General features: G+C 38.9%; 2 protein-coding genes across 2 annotated transcripts in view; one reads left to right on the top strand and one right to left on the bottom strand.

The window, feature by feature from the left end:
* Positions 1 to 12: 12 nt before the first annotated feature.
* LOC126175355 (transmembrane protein 42) lies at positions 13 to 10,116 on the bottom strand. Its single transcript, XM_049922105.1, has 3 exons — positions 9,849 to 10,116; positions 632 to 778; positions 13 to 542 (listed from the first exon to the last, which is right to left on the bottom strand). The coding sequence occupies exons 1-3, from the start codon at positions 9,954 to 9,956 to the stop codon at positions 408 to 410; spliced, it is 390 nt and encodes a 129-aa protein (XP_049778062.1). The 5' UTR covers positions 9,957 to 10,116; the 3' UTR covers positions 13 to 407.
* A 198-nt stretch (positions 10,117 to 10,314) lies between these two features.
* LOC126175354 (protein phosphatase 1 regulatory subunit 16A) overlaps positions 10,315 to 19,479 on the top strand; it is a 93,238-nt gene continuing 84,073 nt past the window's right edge. Inside the window, exons 1-4 of the mRNA XM_049922104.1 lie at positions 10,315 to 10,755; positions 10,847 to 11,091; positions 11,438 to 11,508; positions 18,518 to 18,663. Coding sequence (XP_049778061.1) covers positions 10,851 to 11,091; positions 11,438 to 11,508; positions 18,518 to 18,663 — 458 coding nt within the window. The 5' untranslated portion in view covers positions 10,315 to 10,755; positions 10,847 to 10,850. The remainder of the gene's footprint in view (positions 10,756 to 10,846; positions 11,092 to 11,437; positions 11,509 to 18,517; positions 18,664 to 19,479) is intronic.

The following is a 19,479-nucleotide window of genomic DNA, read 5'->3' as shown; positions in this document are numbered from 1 at the left end:
GCACCTGAAGTGAAAAAAAATATTTACTCTCAAGAAAACAAGATTCAGTTACTAAATGTATATCCATTTGGGAGAATTTTATGTCAGATCATGAGGTACATGGTGAAACCATGAAGTGGTAATGTGGAGGCACATATGAAACAAGTACAATCATTTTTTTTTTTTTTTTTTTTTGTTTTTGACTGTAAAAATCCTCTGGAATGCTGTACATCTTTTTCATGGAAAATCTGTTTACATCTGACAACTCTCAACACTATTGGGCATGTGCAATTACTAGACTTACAAAGTATTAGCATATCCTGATTTCAGTTATTTCACACAATTACCGAGTTACTTAATAACCACTAAAGGAAAACTTTCATCCTCATATTACAAAAACGAAAGACATAAATTTCTCTAACAAGTTATTATTTTAGTTTACTCTGCAAATTCTCATTACTTTCATACTGGCATATGAGCAACAAGCCCACCAGAACAAGAAATGTACCTGTCCACCACATTAATGAGGTAATTTCACCAAAGAACCAGAATCCTGCCATGGCCTATGAAGAGAATAAAACGAAGCATTAATATAACAAGAAGAATGCACATTTCTGTACATTTTCTCTGTGAGAACTGTGAAATGACTTACAGAACATATGTAATTTGTTGCTGAACTTGCCACAGTAGGAAACAATGATGTGTCTGAAGAACGGAGGGCTTTCACAAAAAATGTCCATACTGCAGCATTAGTCACAATCATTAAAACCATAAACACTGTTGCTGTAACTACAGAAACCTGTAAATACAATGTATCCTATAGCACAAAAAAGGTCAATTGTGAAGATAATAACTACATGACAGTAATTCATTCAGAACAAACATATGAGAATAATCAGGCAAATAAAAGAATAATAATAATAATAATAATAATAATAATAATAATAAATGCATAACCAACTAAGATGATGTGGAGTGAGAGACAATTAAGATTACATATATTTATATGTATATTAATTATAACCCACAACTTAACGAATATTACAGTATTACTAATAAAACAATAAATCGTTATAACCTTCAATCGCCATCATCAGCATGTTTATAACAATTTAACATACATTTGTTGTCATACTACTGGGCAATCAGTCCAGCAATATAATTACAGTAAAAATACATATACACACTACAGATTGCCTGAATGAAAATTACAAGATCTACATAACCTAATGATATTAACATTTGACAGTTATTGGCCAGTCAGTTCAGCAACACATTACAATAAAATACATGTCCACACTACATAATGATTGAGTGAAGTAACCAAATTTACATGAAAAATCAACAGATTTGAAATTATTTTACTCGCTGTAAAGATGACCTGTTGAGTTGCAGACAGGAACAACAAAAAGAGTGTTACATTTATAGCTTTCAGCCAAAACCTTCTTCAGCAAAGAAAATACACACATTCACACAAGCAAACACACCTCAACATGCATGAGCATGACCACCAGCAGTTCCGACCAGAATGCAACTGTTACATAAATTGCGATGTGGAGGGGAGTGGGGAATGGGTGAAGGGCATAGCAGGATACAGGTGGGGGCAGAGGGAAGTGTTGTCTGGTGGGGCATGGAAGGACTAGATCATGGGCTGATGAGACTGCCATGTGCAGTATTAGGAGGTAGGGTTTGATGGGGAGGGGGATGAAGGGGAGGGGGGAAAGGGGGAGTGGAAAAGGAGCAGCACACACTGAGAGTAGGGGACATGAAAAAGGAGGAGGTAATAGCACAGAGGGGGCAGAAACTGTTGGGTAGAGGGTGTGGGGACAGTAGGTTACTGTAGATTGAGGCCATGATAATCATGGGAGAGAAGAATGTGTTGTACGGATAACTCCTATCTGCACAGTTTGGAAAGTTGGTGGTGGAAGGGAGGGCTCACATGACCCGGGTTTTGAAGCAGCCACTGAAATCAAACATGTCATTTCCAGCTACCTGTTGTGCCACAGGGTGGTCTACTTTGCTCTTGGCCACTGTTTGGCAGTGGCTATTCATCCTGGTGAACAGCTGGTTGATAGTCATATGAACAAAAAAGTTGTGCAATGGGTTCAGCAGAGCTAGTATACAAATGGATGCGTTACAGATGACCCAGCCTTTGATGGGATAAGATAAGCTTGTGACAGAACTGGAATAGGAAATGCTGGGTGCGTGGATTGAGAAGATATTGCACCAGAATCTTCCACAGGAATATGATCCCTCTGACAAGGCATTAGGATTGGGAGTGGCAGAGGGGTGGACTGGGATGTTGAATGGGTGGCAGAACACTACTTTAGGAGGGGGTGGGAAGGATCTTGGGTAGGATATATCTCATTCCAGGGAATGATGATAGATAATCAAAGCCTTGATGAAGGATGTGGTTCAGTTGTTCCAGTTCAGGATGGCACTGGGTGATGAACGGGACACACTTTTGCAGCTGACTCTTGTTAGAGGTTATGGGAGGGTTGTGGGTGTATGGGGAAATGGCACAGCGTTGTGGATTAGGTCTGAGGGATAGAACCTGTCTGTGAAGGCCTTGGTAAGACTTTCAGCAAAATGGGAAAGGGAGACCATATTGCTGCAGATATACCATCCCCAAGTGGCCAGGCTGTATGGGAGGGATTTTTTGGTGTGGAAGGGATGGCAGCTGTCAAAATGCAGGTACTGTTGGTAGTTGGTGGATTTAATGTGGACAGAGGTGTGGATGGAGCCATCAGCAGGTGCACATGGTTGTGCTGCAGATTTTTATACATATAGGGAAACATTCCACGTGGGAAAAAATATATCTAAAAACAAAGATGATGTGACTTACCAAACGAAAGCGCTGGCACGTCGATAGACACACAAACAAACACAAACATACACACAAAATTCAAGCTTTCGCAACCAACGGTTGCTTCGTCAGGAAAGAGGGAAGGAGAGGGAAAGACGAAAGGATGTGGGTTTTAAGGCAGAGGGTAAGGAGTCATTCCAATCCCGGGAGCGGAAAGACTTGCCTTAGGGGGAAAAAGGACAGGTATACACTCGCGTGCACACACACATATCCATCCGCACATATACAGACACAGGCGGACATATGTAAATGCAAAGAGGTTGGGCAGAGATGTCAGTCGAGGCGGAAGTACAGAGGCAAAGATGTTGTTGAATGACAGGTGAGGTATGAGTGGCAGCAACTTGAAATTAGCGGAGATTGAGGCCTGGTGGATAACGGGAAGAGAGGATATATTGAAGAGCAAGTTCCCATCTCCGGAGTTCGGATAGGTTGGTGTTAGTGGGAAGTATCCAGATAACCCGGACGGCGTAACACTGTGCCAAGATGTGCTGGCCGTGCACCAAGGCATGTTTAGCCACAGGGTGATCCTCATTACCAACAAACACTGTCTGCCTGTGTCCATTCATGCGAATGGACAGTTTGTTGCTGGTCATTCCCACATAGAATGCGTCACAGTGTAGGCAGGTCAGTTGCTAGATCAGATTTGAAATTATTTTACTCGCTGAAAAGATGACCTGTTGAGTTGCAGACAGGGACGTGGGAAAAATATATCTAAAAACAAAGATGATGTGACTTACCGAACGAAAGTGGATGATGTGACTTACCGAACGAAAGTGCTGGCAGGTCGATAGACACACAAACAAACACAAACATACACACAAAATTCAAGCTTTCGCAACCAACGGTTGCTTCGTCAGGAAAGAGGGAAGGAGAGGGAAAGATGAAAGGATGTGGGTTTTAAGGGAGAGGGTAAGGAGTCATTCCAATCCCGGGAGAGGAAAGACTTACCTTAGGGGAAAAAAAGGACATGTATACACTCGCACACATACACATATCCATCCACGCATACACAGACACAAGCAGACATTTGACAAATGTTCAGATCAGTTGACAAAATTTTACTTTGAAAGTCATTAATGCTTCTCTCATTGCTCTCCTTACACAAAACTGTACTCGAACAGGTTATACATTCCTTTAATCTAGTATGAGTAGTTAATTTTCACTGTATGTGTTAGCACACTAATTGACAATATCTTTGTGGACAGTGACTAACACTTGTGTCAGGCAAGTCAAAGATGGCCTTTCTGACAGTGATGGACAAACCCACCGTGCATAGCAGGAAACACCTGAACCCTGCTGGAGAACAAGCAGGCTCATAAAAAGTGTTGCAATTCAGAAATTTAAAAACTGCATTCAGGAAGTTGATTGGGAGCCTATTTATCAAGAGCCTAAAGCCATCACTAAATTTAATATGTTTACTGATGAAATGCATTACAGTTTGAAAACATATTCCTAAAAATAACCCATAGTGTGCCTACATAACTTGTGAAGAAGTCACAGAACACTTAGAGCATCCAAATATCCTTTAAAAATCGAATGAGATCTAGTCGTAGAACACTGATCTTCAAAAACCCTGCTAAACAGAACTTACACAAAATGTACAGTAAAATTCTAAACAAAGTGGGTGAAAAAAAGAAAAACTACTACTAGGACAAAATCAATAATTCAGGCAAAAAAATAAAATGTATGTGGAGTGTTATAAAAAGTGAGACAGGTGTTGTTTCCCTCAAAGCTTCATTTATTGTTCTTAACCACAAAAATAGTGAAGTTAGTGATAAGTGGAAAACTGTCAAGACCTATGGTGGATGCTTCCTAAGTGTCCCTGAGCACAAAGGCTATAGGTAAGATCTGCATGAGGCAATGAATATTCTTGTACAGCAATTTCCAAATACTTTTGGTGAAATGATGTCATATCTCATAACCACGAAGCTTACAATCATCATTGTTTTGCTAAAAAATAAACTTAAATATGTTTTGACAATCTCTAAAGCATACAACTGAAACCCTGTGGTAGCAAAATATGTAGCATACTGACTTATACCATTATCATGTACACAAAGGTTATTGACAGAGATGTTGAAATATGTCAGTGTAAACCCATTAAAAAAAATGATGATAACTCAAATGTGAGTAATTACAGACTGATTTCATTTCTTACTGTTGTTTCCAAAACTATTTGAAGAGTTGTTGAATGCTAGTATTGTCAAAACACCATGATCATTTTACTAGGTAGTTATATAATAGAGGGAAACATTCCACGTGTGAAAAATATATCTAAAAACAAAGATGATGTGACTTACCAAACGAAAGCGCTGGCAGGTTGATAGACACACAAACAAACACAAACATACACACAACATGTGCGTTTTGGGGGAGGGGGTGGGGAGTCGTTCCAATCCCGGGAGCGGAGACCCTCTCCCTTAAAACCCACATCCTTTCGTCTTTCGCTCTCCTTCCCTCTTTCCTCATGAAGCAACCATTGGTTGCGAAAGCTTGAATTTTGTGTGTATGTTTGTGTTTGTTTGTGTGTCTATCAACCTGCCAGTGCTTTCGTTTGGTAAGTCACATCATCTTTGTTTTTAGATATATTACTACGTAATTAGTTAGTTAGTGTGGTGGGAGCTGGTGATGGTTGCAACAAAATGTTCTGAGCAGCATAAAACATCATGGTAGATCCTCTAAGAGAACAAAAATTTCATTTCCTTTACTTGCGAGGCCTATTATATTTTGATAAAGGATTGTAAATACTCTGGTATTTGATGAAAATTCAAAGTTGCACCTGAAAAAGTGTCTGATGGCTCTGGAAGAATAGACTCATTGTTAACTGTTTCGCTTAGGATATTTTATGTCCGTGAATTAACCTGATGAGACTGCTGGAGCCATTTAAGGCAAGTAAGTTCTGGCTGTGTGTTATTTTTTTCCTTCTTCTATAATTGCTGTATTTAAAAGGCTACCTAATTTTTTTCGCATGACTTGTTTCAGTTCATGCCTTGGTTAGTAAACAATGCTCTACTAAAATTACTTACATTTACTTCACAAGTTTTACTTGAAAGCTTAATTGCCATGGAATTTCTAAAATTGGGAGATTGCTTGTAAAACCACAACAGAACTGATGTTGAAACTCAGACTTTGAAAGCAGTTGGTTCCTCCAAAAGAAATAAAAGAGTAAGAAGCAAAATGAAAAATATGTGAATGATAAACAAGTATAGCACAGAGAGAAAAGACACTATAGCTGAAATAGTCTAAGCTGATCCCTGACAGTTACCATGGGCTTGGCACGGCAGCTTCATCCACCTACCTCAATAACAACACAATATGATTTTATAAACATATCTATGGCAATACCTCATTGTTGTCACAGCTCTGTAGATTGCTACTGTTTTTGCTTGTAGCCACTGAAAGCTGAGAACAGCACTGTGAGCTGTCAGAGACCATATTACGCTTTCTCGACTACAGGTGTCCAGGTCAAGCGAGGTATCCAGCAAGTGAAAAGTAATGACTGAGATTTAAGTTACAGTGTATAAAAGCAAGATACAATGAACTGGTATGATTAGATTAAATACTATTTGTTCTAGATGTTCACAACGAGAAGATCCTTAAGGATGTAGAACATGTTATCGAGAAATAATACATAATATTAAACTGAACATATTTTAAAAATGAAGAGATATGCTAGTGTTTCTTCCATAGGTCCTAAGTAAATTGGTTCTTGGGAATGTAGATTAAGTCAAAAAAACCTGAAGCATATTTTCATTTTCTTTGAAAATGTCTTTACAGGACATTCAGGAGTTCAGACCACAAATAATTTGTATTCCATGCTTATGTACTCTGAAAAATTTAGCTTGATTCAAAAAGTTACCCTGAAAAATTAATGAAAGTAAGTGAAACACACTAGCTTTTTTTTTAATATCACAGCTATCTGACACCATACACATTTTAAATATGAAGATTTGTTTAGGCACTTCAGCACTTCTCGTATGCTACTCCCAACTAAATTTATTGTCAAGCTGTAATCCCAAGAATTTAAGAGCTGAGTAACCTCACTTGTGCACTATAGCCTAGTGTGACTTCCAATACAGCTTACGATTTCATACTTCAGAGTTACACATTTAATCTACAAGCCCAACTGCAGTATTTTATGATCATATTTTAATCTCTATTTTCAGCCATGACAGAATTGTGTACTTCTTGTCAAGTTACATTTTAGTTAAAAATACTTTATATACAAGGTAAATTTGTAAACCTAACAAGCCATAACCCCTGACAGGGACAGTGGGTGGGTTGGGAAGGAAGGCCAGTTTCCACTCTGTCTGCTTACCGTAGTGGCGGAGGGCAGGAGGAGGAGGAGGAGGAGGGGGGGGGGGGGGAAGGGGGGGGGGTAGAGGCATCACATGTGGAAAAGTAGCAATTGAGAACATTGCTCACATGTCACTGCACACTGTGGCTCATGTCAGTGCAAATGCCTGTTTCCATCCTTGGTTGCTACATGCAGAGGAAGTTGGAAAGAACATCGTTCCCATAACCAATCACAGTCCTCTGTTTTGGAACTGACTGAAATGATTAAAGCAAAGGACTTATGATCACAGAACAAAAATGTTAATATGGTATTAATTAACTGTACAAGCATCCATGAACTGGTCTGAGTACTAGTTCATTTATAAATGGTAATAATTCCCACATAGTACCATAGGCAGAAAGCTGGCTGAAACCAGATGTACTAGCAATGAAATTCTGAACTCCAACTGGAATTTATATCACAAACATGAGTTGAATGCTGGTAGTGGAGGCATGTTTGCAACTGTAAGAAAATCCAATAGTTGCAGTGATGTTAGTACAGATTACAAATGCAAAATAATTTGGGTGATTATAAATTAAAGGTGCATGAAAAATGGTAATTGGATGCCTTTCTAGATCCCATGCCTCAGGAGCAGCAGAGGTCAAACATTTGAGGAAAGGTTTAGAGAAGATTTCACATACATTTCCTGGTCATGTTAAAGTATTAGGTGGAGATTTAAACCTACCAGCTACAGCATGGAAGTCACAAGTGATATGGGTGAGTCATGGAAACAGGGAATTGTACAAATAGCTTAATTAGCTTAATTATTCAATCTGAAAACCATCCCATGAAGATAACATCTCATATATCTTGATGAACAAAAGGCCCTAACTTTTTGACTCAGTTTCCAAACTTTTCTACTCAGTTAGCACAGAACAGGGAATCAATTATCATTAGGTTGTTATGGCACCATTAAACACAGCTGTAAATTGAAAAGTAAAGAAAGGCAGGAAGGTATTTCTTGTTTGCAAATGCAACAAGAAATGGATATCATATTACCTGAGCAATCAACACGAAATATAAATCTCCAGAACTGCAAATGCTGATCATAAATGAACAGTGCTCAATGGTACTGTATGATATGCGCAGCCAAATTCTTACAAACAAAAACAGAAAAAGAGACAAAATGGTGTAATGAGAGCTATGGGAGAAGCATTCAACGAATCTGAAAGTAAAATTCTATATACTGACCTGACAGAAAATCTTCAGAAGTTTTGATCTTATGTTAAATCAGTAAAAAAATCAGATCCATGCGTCCAGACTCTCAGCGACCATAATGGCATCAAAACAAGGATGACAAGAGGTCAGAATACTGAGACTCATTTTTCTACAACTGTTTTACTGAGGAAGATTGTACTGAGCAGCTTCCTTTAGATTGTTGCTCAAACATCAAAATGAAATATCAAAATAAGTGAAAACAGCACAGAAAATCAACTGAAATTGCTCAACAGAGGAAAGACCGTGGGATCTGGTGAAACAATACCATTAAGAGTCTCTAAAGAGTATGTGAATTAGCTCCTCCTCTATCACCAGTGTACTACGGGCAATCAGCGGACTCAAGCATTCCTAAAAGCACTAGACATTCCCGTTTTCAAGAAAAGATAATCCAACACAAAATGATACGCCTGTTTCAGTTTGTTGCAGAATTTTGCAACATCTTTTACATTTGCACATTATGACATCTCTGGAGATTGAAAATATTTTCTGTGGAGAACAACAAGAATTCTACAATGACTGAATGAAACCCAGTTCTCTCCATTCATACATAAGAAGATATTGGTGCTCAGCATGACACCATGTTCCTTGACTTCCAGAAAACATTTGATACAGTTTCTTACTGCAGCCTAGAAAAAGTATGAGGCTACGAAATATCAGGCCAGTTGTGTAACTGAAGAGCTCTTAGCAAACAAAATATTTCCAAGGTTGTTATCTATGGTTATGACTTCTTATAGGTGCTATACCATAAACAGCTGCTACAGGCTTCCTTTCACAGTGTAGCTTTCTGATTATTATTATTATTTTATTTTATTTTTTTTTTTGGGGGGGGGGGGGGGGGCTACTCAACTTTTTTGACAAAGTCTGACAACTTACATAAAGATGAGTAACAGTTGACAAAAAGGAAACTGTTTGTGATTCCCATATGAAACGAATCTGGGTGGGAGGGATTCTGTTACTCCAAGTACTGAACGTGACCATGTACTTCATTCTTCTCCTTTATTTGTAAATAAAATCGTACATCGGGGGCAGGAAGTGTGTTTATGTATTAGAAAGGTAGTAATTTGTTATTCAATGTCTGTCATAAACCTGGAATGGTAGGGTCTACTATACAATACATCCCAATTTGTAAATACATTGCCAGTGGAGATAATATAACGTCGGTTCAATTGGCATTGTATTTCAATTAGGTGCATGTGCTTCATGTCTTTAATGACGCACATGTATCACACAAGCGTTTTGGTTACTTTGCAGGTTCATAATGTAGAGTATATCAACTTTGCTATCGGTCACTATAAAAACATGTAATAGTTAAATCAAAATGTACATACGCATTTACATTCTTGATCGAAAATTTGTTCAAACTACAAGTGTGTTGCTAACATATTTTCAGGAACCTTTGAAAACGATTATTAAGTTTACACACAACCAGAACTTCAAAATGAAGCAAACCATCGAGTGTAGGTCTTCCTTCCCGGCCAATTTTCCAAATAGACTGGCTGCGCAAGCACAGCAGCCAGAACATACTGCATAAAAAGCGCTTTCACGATCGCGTAGCATTTTACAAATCCATCTGCTTTAATGCTAGATCGGAGGCGGCCACAACAGTTGTCTCGCTACCGTAACGTCATCATCTGTGAGCCATGGACATACATTTCTTATCTCTCCTGCCACCTCCTTTCTGTATTCCACTTTGCGGAAAGCAGCTGACTGCACTCACACTGCTGGCAGACAGTTTACCTGTCACATCAACAAGGTTACATGGAAGTTCTTTGAAAGTGCAGTTTTTTTAATCCGTTGGTACAACCTAAATGAAAAACAACAGTGAAACAATTTTCAACGTAATTTTTCGCGTGTTGATGAAATTTTCTAGAGAATCAGACTGTTATTTTCGATTAACTAGCATGCCGCTGCGTTTCTGCAACTAAAAACATCGGTTCGCCGAGCTCCCACTCCCAGCAGTGACCTACATTATGCAGACTGCCGTGCGTGGAAGATGTAACACTTGTAGAAGTCGCGATAATTCCATAACTTTCGCAAAATAAACTTCAAGTGACAGGAATACGTGATGTGGAAGCTAAGTCGAACAAAGTCGTGCGTAGTCAAAATATACTTTTCATTCACAACGACAAGAAATTAAAATGGGAAGCGGTATCTTATCATTGTTTCCCAGGAACAACAGGTAGGAAGCATAAGCCACGAAAGAATGACCAGATAAGTCGGCCTAATAACAGCAATGTGTACCTGACATAAAAACGCCTATGCTTTATATGGGCAGAAGCGCCCGTACATTTCGTGGACTTCAAATGACAACAAATTTAAATAACGTTCAACAATTGCAGTGAACTCCCAGATACAGGTATTGTTTTGGTTTGTATACTAGTTATATTTAAGAATTTCATAAGTCAAGATTTTTTCATCGCATTCGTTTATGTTTATATGGTCTTTAGAAAGATGGAGCATGCAGATCTTGTTGCCGAAATGGCTCATGTGGAGCACTTGAGCACTCAGGAACGCCTCCATCTGGCTCGTCGGCGGAGGCTACAACAGCTGAAACTATGGAGCCAGCGCGAGAAAGAATGGATGAGGCACAGGGGAAACTCCAGAGAAATCAGCAAGTCATCAAAGCGGCATATATATTTTAGTGACAGTGTAATGCTGCTAGAAGCAGCAGCCAGAAATGATATAGATGAAGGTATACCATATCAGACATTGTAGATGAAGACATGTCTGTTTCAATTCTTCTTTTTAATCCAAAATTACTTCGTTCGAACGAAGTAGGCAAATCAAATGATCCAGCATCTGTTATAGTAAACCCAAATTGTACTGTCATTGGAGAATTATATTGTAAATAGCTTTAGCTGTGAATATCTGAAAACTCGGGGGTCATTAATCTGTCAGAAAACTAGATAATTCATGTAAAGCAGGATACTATACTACAATGTATGAAGGACAGCTTGGGACATCTTTTTGACTTGACTCCTTAGCACAAAAATTCGTACCAGTTTGAATTTGAGGTAATGTGATCATTTGTTTTGCAGTGAGAAGACTTTTAATGAAAGGTGTCAGTCCTGACTCAACAAATGAAGATGGCCTTACTGCTTTGCATCAGGTAATTAACCATGTCCTCCTTCACCCAGTATTTTCCATGTATTTTGTACATTGTTGGTCTACATTATCATGTGAAGTGAGTGAACAAAGTGCTTCATATCAAGCCTCGGTGGTCAAATTAGATGAAGATTAAATCCACTCTCTGGTCATGACTGGTAGTTTAGCGTAGTATACTATAGTAATTTAATAGCCTTTGGGCCATTCTCACAGAGACACAGAATTTATCATCTTAATAATAATATATATTGAACTTTCATGAGGGTAGAACAAGTGTGGTCTGTGATGGTCTTGTTGGAGGATCCATCTTGGCATTTACCTCAAATTACCTCAAATGAATTAGAAAAACATGTCATGTCAGGATGACCAGACAGAACCTATTAAATGACTTGGAAGTAGCTTTTTCTTCCAGCACACGTTCCAATAAAGGTGTTTTCTGGGCTCATTCTGCATTTTTTTAAATCATTTCAGAAAAGATCTGTGAAGCCAGCAAGCTCCCAATATTGATATAACTTGTGTTTGTACTGTAGTACTAAGGAGACATCTGTTGTTACTACTGTCACTTAGTAACTAAACCCATGCAACATGTATGTTTAACACACTTTCCTCCGGTGGTCTTAGAATTTATTTTCTTCTTCCCCCGTGACAAAACTCTGTAACAGCTAGTTTAAGGCATTGTGCTTTGCAGTAGATGGTGTGGGCATTCACATATTGTGCTCCATAATCTCATCACGACACACTCTATATTAACAGGCCACTTTAGAAAACCCATGTAAAATACATCAAATTATGACTCGTGTTAACCTATCACACTAATAATTGTGGGAATTACTTTGTTAAGAGAAAAGGAGCTACTTTGAAAAAGAAAAAAAAAGGAGAAAAATATGTCACTGCTTTGTATTTGACACTTCTCAGCTGCTGTTTTCATCTACTATTTCATACTACACACTTGTGTAACTTTACTAATTTCAGAAACTGCTGTCTACTGTCTGTGGCCTGTAAAATTAAAAACACTGTTTAATATGAACACTAGTGTTAACTGAAATTTACATTCTTCACCCACCATACTCCCCCCAAATACAAATATTTAGATAAATTATTTGGGGCTTGGCTGATGAGGCTTCTTCACAAGAATATAAGGGTCATTTGAAACTACTTGTACTGTATGAATGTAGTGATCACTTAGACTCAGTTGTGGGTGAAGCATGTGGTAGACTTCGGTTTATTGGTAGAATACTGGGGAAGTGGAGTAAGTCTACAAAGGAGATTGCGGAAATACAGAAGCGTCCGATCCCGCCCGACTACTTTGACCCATGACATCACAAATATGGCGGAAACGACCATAAACCACGATTCCAATATGGCGCATGTAAAGTCGTTACATACATATTATGAGGACGAAAATACATCGAAAAACAAACACGCACACGTTCCACAAAAAGCCTAATGACACTAACGGGACAAGTGCGGGAAATAGGGGATTTTTGGGTGGGGACAAGCTAAATATAAACAAATTTAAACACCCACCCCCATACAAAACCACACAAAACGATGAAAAAAACCGACATCACAAAACTCCCCAAATACCACTAAACACAATATCATCTGAAATTGGACACTTTCCTTGACCTATATAGCTCAACAGCAGCTCCCGATCCTGTAAATTGGGATCGAACATTTCCCTTGACCTGTTATCATTACGACATCTCCACATACAGCCGTCCCTGTTCAGAGACGCCGGAACTTTAAGTAAGCCTCATTTCTTCACAATATACTGAACATTTCACGACTTCATCCAAAATCTGAATAGCTGAAGAAATTTTATTAGAGAAAACGCACTGTCCCTCATCATAGCCGACAACCGAAAACTGTTGACCCTGTCAGTCATATCCATACCTACCAAAGACATAAAAAAAGCAATTTACCAAAATTCACACATGAGACCACACTCGCAAACTAAACCAAAAACATCACCTAACACACCACCAGAGAGCACCACCGATCGCATCAAAACGACACCTACAAACACGCCACTCTTACAAACTAAATTCCGTGCCGTCGTGGCGTCACACACCACAACAGCCTTACGTCACGGGTCAAAGCCGACGGGTGGGATCGGACGCTTCGGTCGACCCGAGATTGCTTACAGATCACTTGTGTGACTGGTTCTAGAATATTGCTCAAGTGCGTGGTATCTGCACCAAATTGGAATAACAGGGGATATTGAACATATACAGAGAAGGGCAGCATGAATGGTCACAGGTTTGTTTTATCCGTGGGAGAGTGTCACAGAGATACTGAAGGAACTGGACTGGAAGACTCTTGAAGAGAGATGTTTACCATCCTGAGAAAGTGTCAACAGAGTCTCAAGAACTGGCTTTAAATGATAACTCTAGGAATACACTAAAATGCCCTACATATCAATCACTTAGGGATCATGAGGATAAGAGTAGATTAATTACTGCATGCTTAGAGGCATTCAGTCAGTTACTCTTTCCACACTCCAAACATGAATGGAACAGGAAGAAACCCTAATAGCTGGTACAATGAGACATAACCTCTGCCATGCACCTCACGATGTAAATGGGTAATGAAACTGAACATGTAAAGTTATAAGCACTCAAACGGAGAGAGAATAGAAAACATAATATTTCTTTTGCGTGTATATTGTTTTTTGAAACGTAGGTTGTGGTGATAAGTTTATCTGTAGTGAAGTGTATGTTAGGGTAGGTTGGAAGGTGACAGTTTGGTTGTGAGTTAGCAAAGCCAACATCTGTTGCATATCCTGAGATCTAGGTTATATTGAAAGATGACACTTCAGTTGAGAGTGGATGAAATTAATCCATCATTTGAACCTGACGGGTGAATACTCAATTTTTCCATCTGGTTTTTTCCCCCTTTCTATTTTTAACTATTTTTTAAAACAAGTATAATGGAAAAAATCATTTATTTTGTGAATTTTATTTTGTTTTTGAACAATTTCTCAATGTACAATAACAAAAGTATAATCCAGACAAGTTCATAATTAGTAACATGTTTGCGAGTGATATAAACATGTGCAGAGCGTGCATATAACTGCACCAGAATTCATCAGAAACTTCTGAACAACAGGCAGAATTTTTGGCACATGACTTAGACATCACATAAATGCCCTTGCTGTATTGTGAAAGATTGATAATCTGCATTGCAAGCCAATGAAAGGACACAGATTACTTTTTACTGTGTCATTATTACCAGCAAAAAGTATTTGTTTTTTATGCCATCCACGTTGATCCCACAGAAGCAAACTACAATTGGGCAGTGTTGTGTCCTCCAGGCTTGTAGCACAAAGCTGCTGGCAGTGTCAATCTGTTCTTTAATTTGATTGTAAAAGTCACAGTTTCTGGCTTCTTTGCTTCTCCAATTCTAGTGACACTCTGGTCATTGAAATGCATTGTTTGTCGTATTTTTAAGAATGTAGGCCAACAATGTATTTTCCTTTGTGAAGCTGAAAATGCTTTTTCTTCTTGCTAGCCCACCTATTTCCACTCTGTGGGTATCTGCAAATTCGTTTTTCTTGGCCCACATTATAGAACCAATTATCCAATGTAATATGATGCCCTGTGTTGAATATTGGTGCAGAGAACCACCTTACATTGTCAATGTTCTTTTAGTAACAACAAAAGGTCTTTCTGGTTGCTTACCAATACAGGTACGGCCAAACTTTCAGGAAACATTCTTCACACACAAAGAAAGAAAATATGTTATGTGGACATGTGTCCGGAAACGCTTACTTTACATGTTAGAGCTCATTTTATTACTTCTCTTCAAATCACATTAATCATGGAATGCAAACGCACAGCAAAAGAACGTACCAGCGTGACTTCAAACACTTTGTTACAGGAAATGTTCAAAATGTCCTCCATTAGCGAGGATACATGCATCCACCCTCCGTCGCATGGAATCCCTGATGCGCTGATGCAGCCCTGGAGAATGGCGTATTGTATCACAGCCGTCCACAATACGAGCACGAAGAGTCTCTACATTTGGTACCGGGGTTGCGTAGACAAGAGCTTTCAAATGCCCCCATAAATGAAAGTCAAGAGGGTTGAGGTCAGGAGAGCATGGAGGCCATGGAATTGGTCCACGTCTACCAATCCATTGGTCACCGAATCTGTTGTTGAGAAGCGTAGGAACACTTCGACTGAAATGTGCAGGAGCTCCATCGTGCATGAACCACATGTTGTGTCGTACTTGTAAAGGCACATGTTCTAGCAGAACAGGTAGAGTATCCCGTATGAAATAATGATAATGTGCTCCATTGAGCGTAGGTGGAAGAACATGGGGCCCAATCAAGCAATCACCAACAATGCCTGCCCAAACGTTCACAGAAAATCTGTGTTGATGACGTGATTGCACTATTGCGTGCGGATTCTCGTCAGCCCACACGTTGATTGTGAAAATTTACAATTTGATCACTTTGGAACGAAGCCTCATCTGTAAAGAGAACATTTGCACTGAAATGAGGATTGACACATTGTTGTATGAACCATTCGCAGAAGTGTACCTGTGGAGGCCAATCAGCTGCTGATAGTGCTTGCACACGCTGTACATGGTATGGAAACAACTGGTTCTCCCGTAGCACTCTCCATACAGTGAAGTGGTCAACATTACCTTGTGCAACAGCAACTTCTCTGACGCTGACATTAGGGTTATCGTCAACAGCACGAATAATTGCCTCGTCCATTGCAGGTGTCATCGTCGTTCTAGGTCTTCCCCAGTCGCGAGTCATAGGCTGGAATGTTCCGTGCTCTCTAAGATGTCGATCAATTGCTTCGAATGTCTTCCTGTCGGGACACCTTCGTTCTGGAAATCTGTCTCGATACAATCGTACCGCGCCACGGCTAGTGCCCCTTCCTAATCCATACATCAAATGGGCATCTGCGAACTCCGCATTTGTAAACATTGCACTGACTGCAAAACCACGTTTGTGATGAACACTAACCTGTTGATGTACAGTACATACCGATAAAACTAAAATGAGCTCTAACATGGAAATTAAGCGTTTCCAGACACATGTCCACATAACATCTTTTCTTTATTTGTGTGTGAGGAATGTTTACTGAAAGTTTTTGTAACACCCTGTATAAACTTCTAAGTTATGGATATAAGAAAGTTTGACAAACACCAAGGCAAATATTTTAACACCACATTTCACAGTTTTGGAAGGGGTATATTGGTGAAAGGAACATTTTCCACAAAACTCAAGCTTTTTGTCAGTTGTTCGAGAATAGCAGCAGCTCTGGTGGTCCTGGATAGCTGCCAAATTATCAGATTTCTTCTTTTGAGATCGGCTCTCTTTCTCATTAAATCTGATGTACCTCTCATAATCCTCAGGTGCTTCAGGCACGTTGTTAGCCTGAGTATTTCCCAACCTCATTTCTGCTGGTGTCTCATATATCATGTGAATTCATCCAAGATCTTCAAAAGGCCAGACACAAGAGACCGATAAATGCTTAGATCTCAATGTGGTCAGTAGGAAGAACATTTTGGGACCTAGAAAATTGCTCTTTTAGAAAATTGACAAATTGAGCAGTGATTGTTAGTAGTCTGTTGAACACTGACTCATTCACAAGACAGTGCCAAGTAGCAAGGACTGTTTCTACATCTTCAGTTAACCTTTCACACCAGGATGATGTTTTTGCTAAGCATTTTTCTTTCTTGTTGCATGCAGCAGTTTCCTCTTCCATTGTAAGGTATCTGTGACTCTCCTTTTCCACATTTTTACAAGCTTTGTAAGTTGTTTTGTTCAATTTATCATCTTCTTTCATTTCTTCATCGTTTTCTGTATCACTTTTCTCAATGCCACTAGCTTATTTCCTTGTATCTGGGAGCAGGTCTTCTTTTGAGATCGGCTCTCTTTGTCATTAAATCAGATGTACCTCTCATAATCCTCAGGTGCTTCAGGCACATTGTTAGCCTGAGTATTTCCCAGCCATCAATAGCATGAAAAAGAGCTTCAGGCACTATTGCAACATCTTGAGTGTTTGCTCTCTCTAATATTTCCTTTAACATTATCATCCCAAAATACAATTTTTAAAAAACGACACTTGTATGCACCTCGTAGGTGAAAACTATGCTTTGAGAAAAGTAGTAATGAATTTTACGAATGAAATCACTTGGGTAAAAGTGAAAACATGACAAATAGTAATACAATAAGTAGACGTAGTAAAGAGCCCTGAATTTTGCGAAATGAGTATGGGAAGCTACCAGAAAACCATCCAGGCTTATTGCTTACTGGTCTGTGAGTTACGTGATGGACTGAATCTGAGCCTGTCCCTAAGGGAATATTAAGCTGCATATGAAACTTCCTGCCAGATTAAAACTGTGTGCCAGACTGAGACACAAACTTGAGACCTTTGCCTTTCAGAGGCAAGTGCTTTACAGACTGAGCTACCCAAGCACAAGTCACAACCCGTCTTCACAGCTGTATTTCCGCCCGTACTTCATCTTCTATCTTCCAAACATCATAGAAGTTCTCCCGAAAATTTTTCAAGACTAGCACCCCTGGAAGAAAAGATATTGCGGACACATGACTTGGCCATACCATGGGGAATGTTTCCAAAATGAATTTTTCAGACTGGAGTGGAGACGAGGTACTGATGGAAGTAAAGCTGTGAGGATGGGTCGTGAGTTGTGCTTGGGTAGCTCAGTTGGGCAAAGGTTTCAAGTTCAAGTCTCAGTCTAGCACACAGATTTAATATGCCAGGAAGTTTCATGACAATGCATACTCCACTGCAGATTGAATAATTCAGTCTGGATTAAGCTGTGTACTTTTGCTTTCAGTTCTCTGTTGTTAGATCTGTCATTTTACTGATTAAGTTGCCTGTACTAAGTACATTTTTCATGTCACTACTTCACAGTGAGTTGCTTTTGCTTAACAAAAACATTTGAAATAAGAAAAAAATATGTTAGTTACTCTTTTACTTATTGAAATAAAATGTTATACTGGAATAAGTTCATTTGTATTTTAGTGCTGCATAGATGACAATGAGGAAATGATGAAACTGCTTATAGAGTATGGAGCAAATGTGAATGCAGAAGATAGTGAAAAATGGACTCCTCTTCATGCCGCAGCTACTTGTGGCCACTTACATCTTGTTAGATATCTCATTAGTAGGTAAGTTTGTGTCTTTAATTTTGGATATTGATTATGATCAGAATATTTTAAACTGTACAAGACACTTTATGTTTAGCAGTATATGTATGTTACTTTGGTACTTGAGTGATATCTTGTCACCTTGGGCAATTGTACAAATTTAATCTTTTGTTTCATCAAAATTTGAGATATAGATCATGAGAAATGTGCATTGTTCCCTGTGTACACAAAATTTTGGGATGCCTAGGCTTGGTTGCAGAGAGTATATTTTATAATATAGTTTAGGAATTTTTCCACTGCCACCTCTTACCGTCACCTCATAAGCAAAACAAATCCAAATACAATTTTCATTGTGTTCTGTTAAAGTTAAAATGCTTGAAGTGGTAAATGTCAACATACTATCTAGACTCGAGATGACTGGGTGTTTGTGTTGTCCTCATCATTTCATCATCATCCAGGAAAGTGGAGAAATTGGACTGAGCAAACGTTGGGCAATTGTACGGGCGCTGATAACCACGCAGTTGAGCGCCCCACAAACCAAACATCATCATCATACTATCTAGACATAAGTAGGAGTCAGAAATGCATGCACTGTTATTACAGAAATTTTCTGGAACTAGTCATAATTATTTTAAGCTGTGGTCTCATAGAAAAATTACACTGCATTTTGTGTTTAAAGAATTGTAATTCATTAATACGTAAATTACAGTTTTATCGACATAGCATCTTGTAGAAAGAAATGGAAAATAACACTGAAAAAATAATGAAATCAAACAATGGAAAATCCAGGATGGAATGTAACAATATTATGAAAAGGCAGTTGTCACTCACCATACA

Source organism: Schistocerca cancellata, chromosome 3 (assembly GCF_023864275.1).
Source record: "Schistocerca cancellata isolate TAMUIC-IGC-003103 chromosome 3, iqSchCanc2.1, whole genome shotgun sequence".
In the NCBI taxonomy this organism is placed as follows: Eukaryota; Metazoa; Arthropoda; class Insecta; order Orthoptera; family Acrididae; genus Schistocerca; species Schistocerca cancellata.
Note: the sequence above shows the minus strand (reverse complement) of the source record. Positions and strands in the feature narration are given on the sequence as shown.

Excerpts from the sequence above, each read along its gene's own strand:
- LOC126175355 (XM_049922105.1), bottom strand. The coding sequence starts at position 9,956 with ATGCTACGCGATCGTGAAAGCGCTTTTTATGCAGTATGTTCTGGCTGC. Across the intron at positions 779-9,848 it reads AGGAAGACCTACACTCGATG|GTTTCTGTAGTTACAGCAAC; the intron begins GTTTGCTTCATT and ends TTGTATTTACAG. Across the intron at positions 543-631 it reads CAACAAATTACATATGTTCT|GCCATGGCAGGATTCTGGTT; the intron begins GTAAGTCATTTC and ends TTCTCTTCATAG.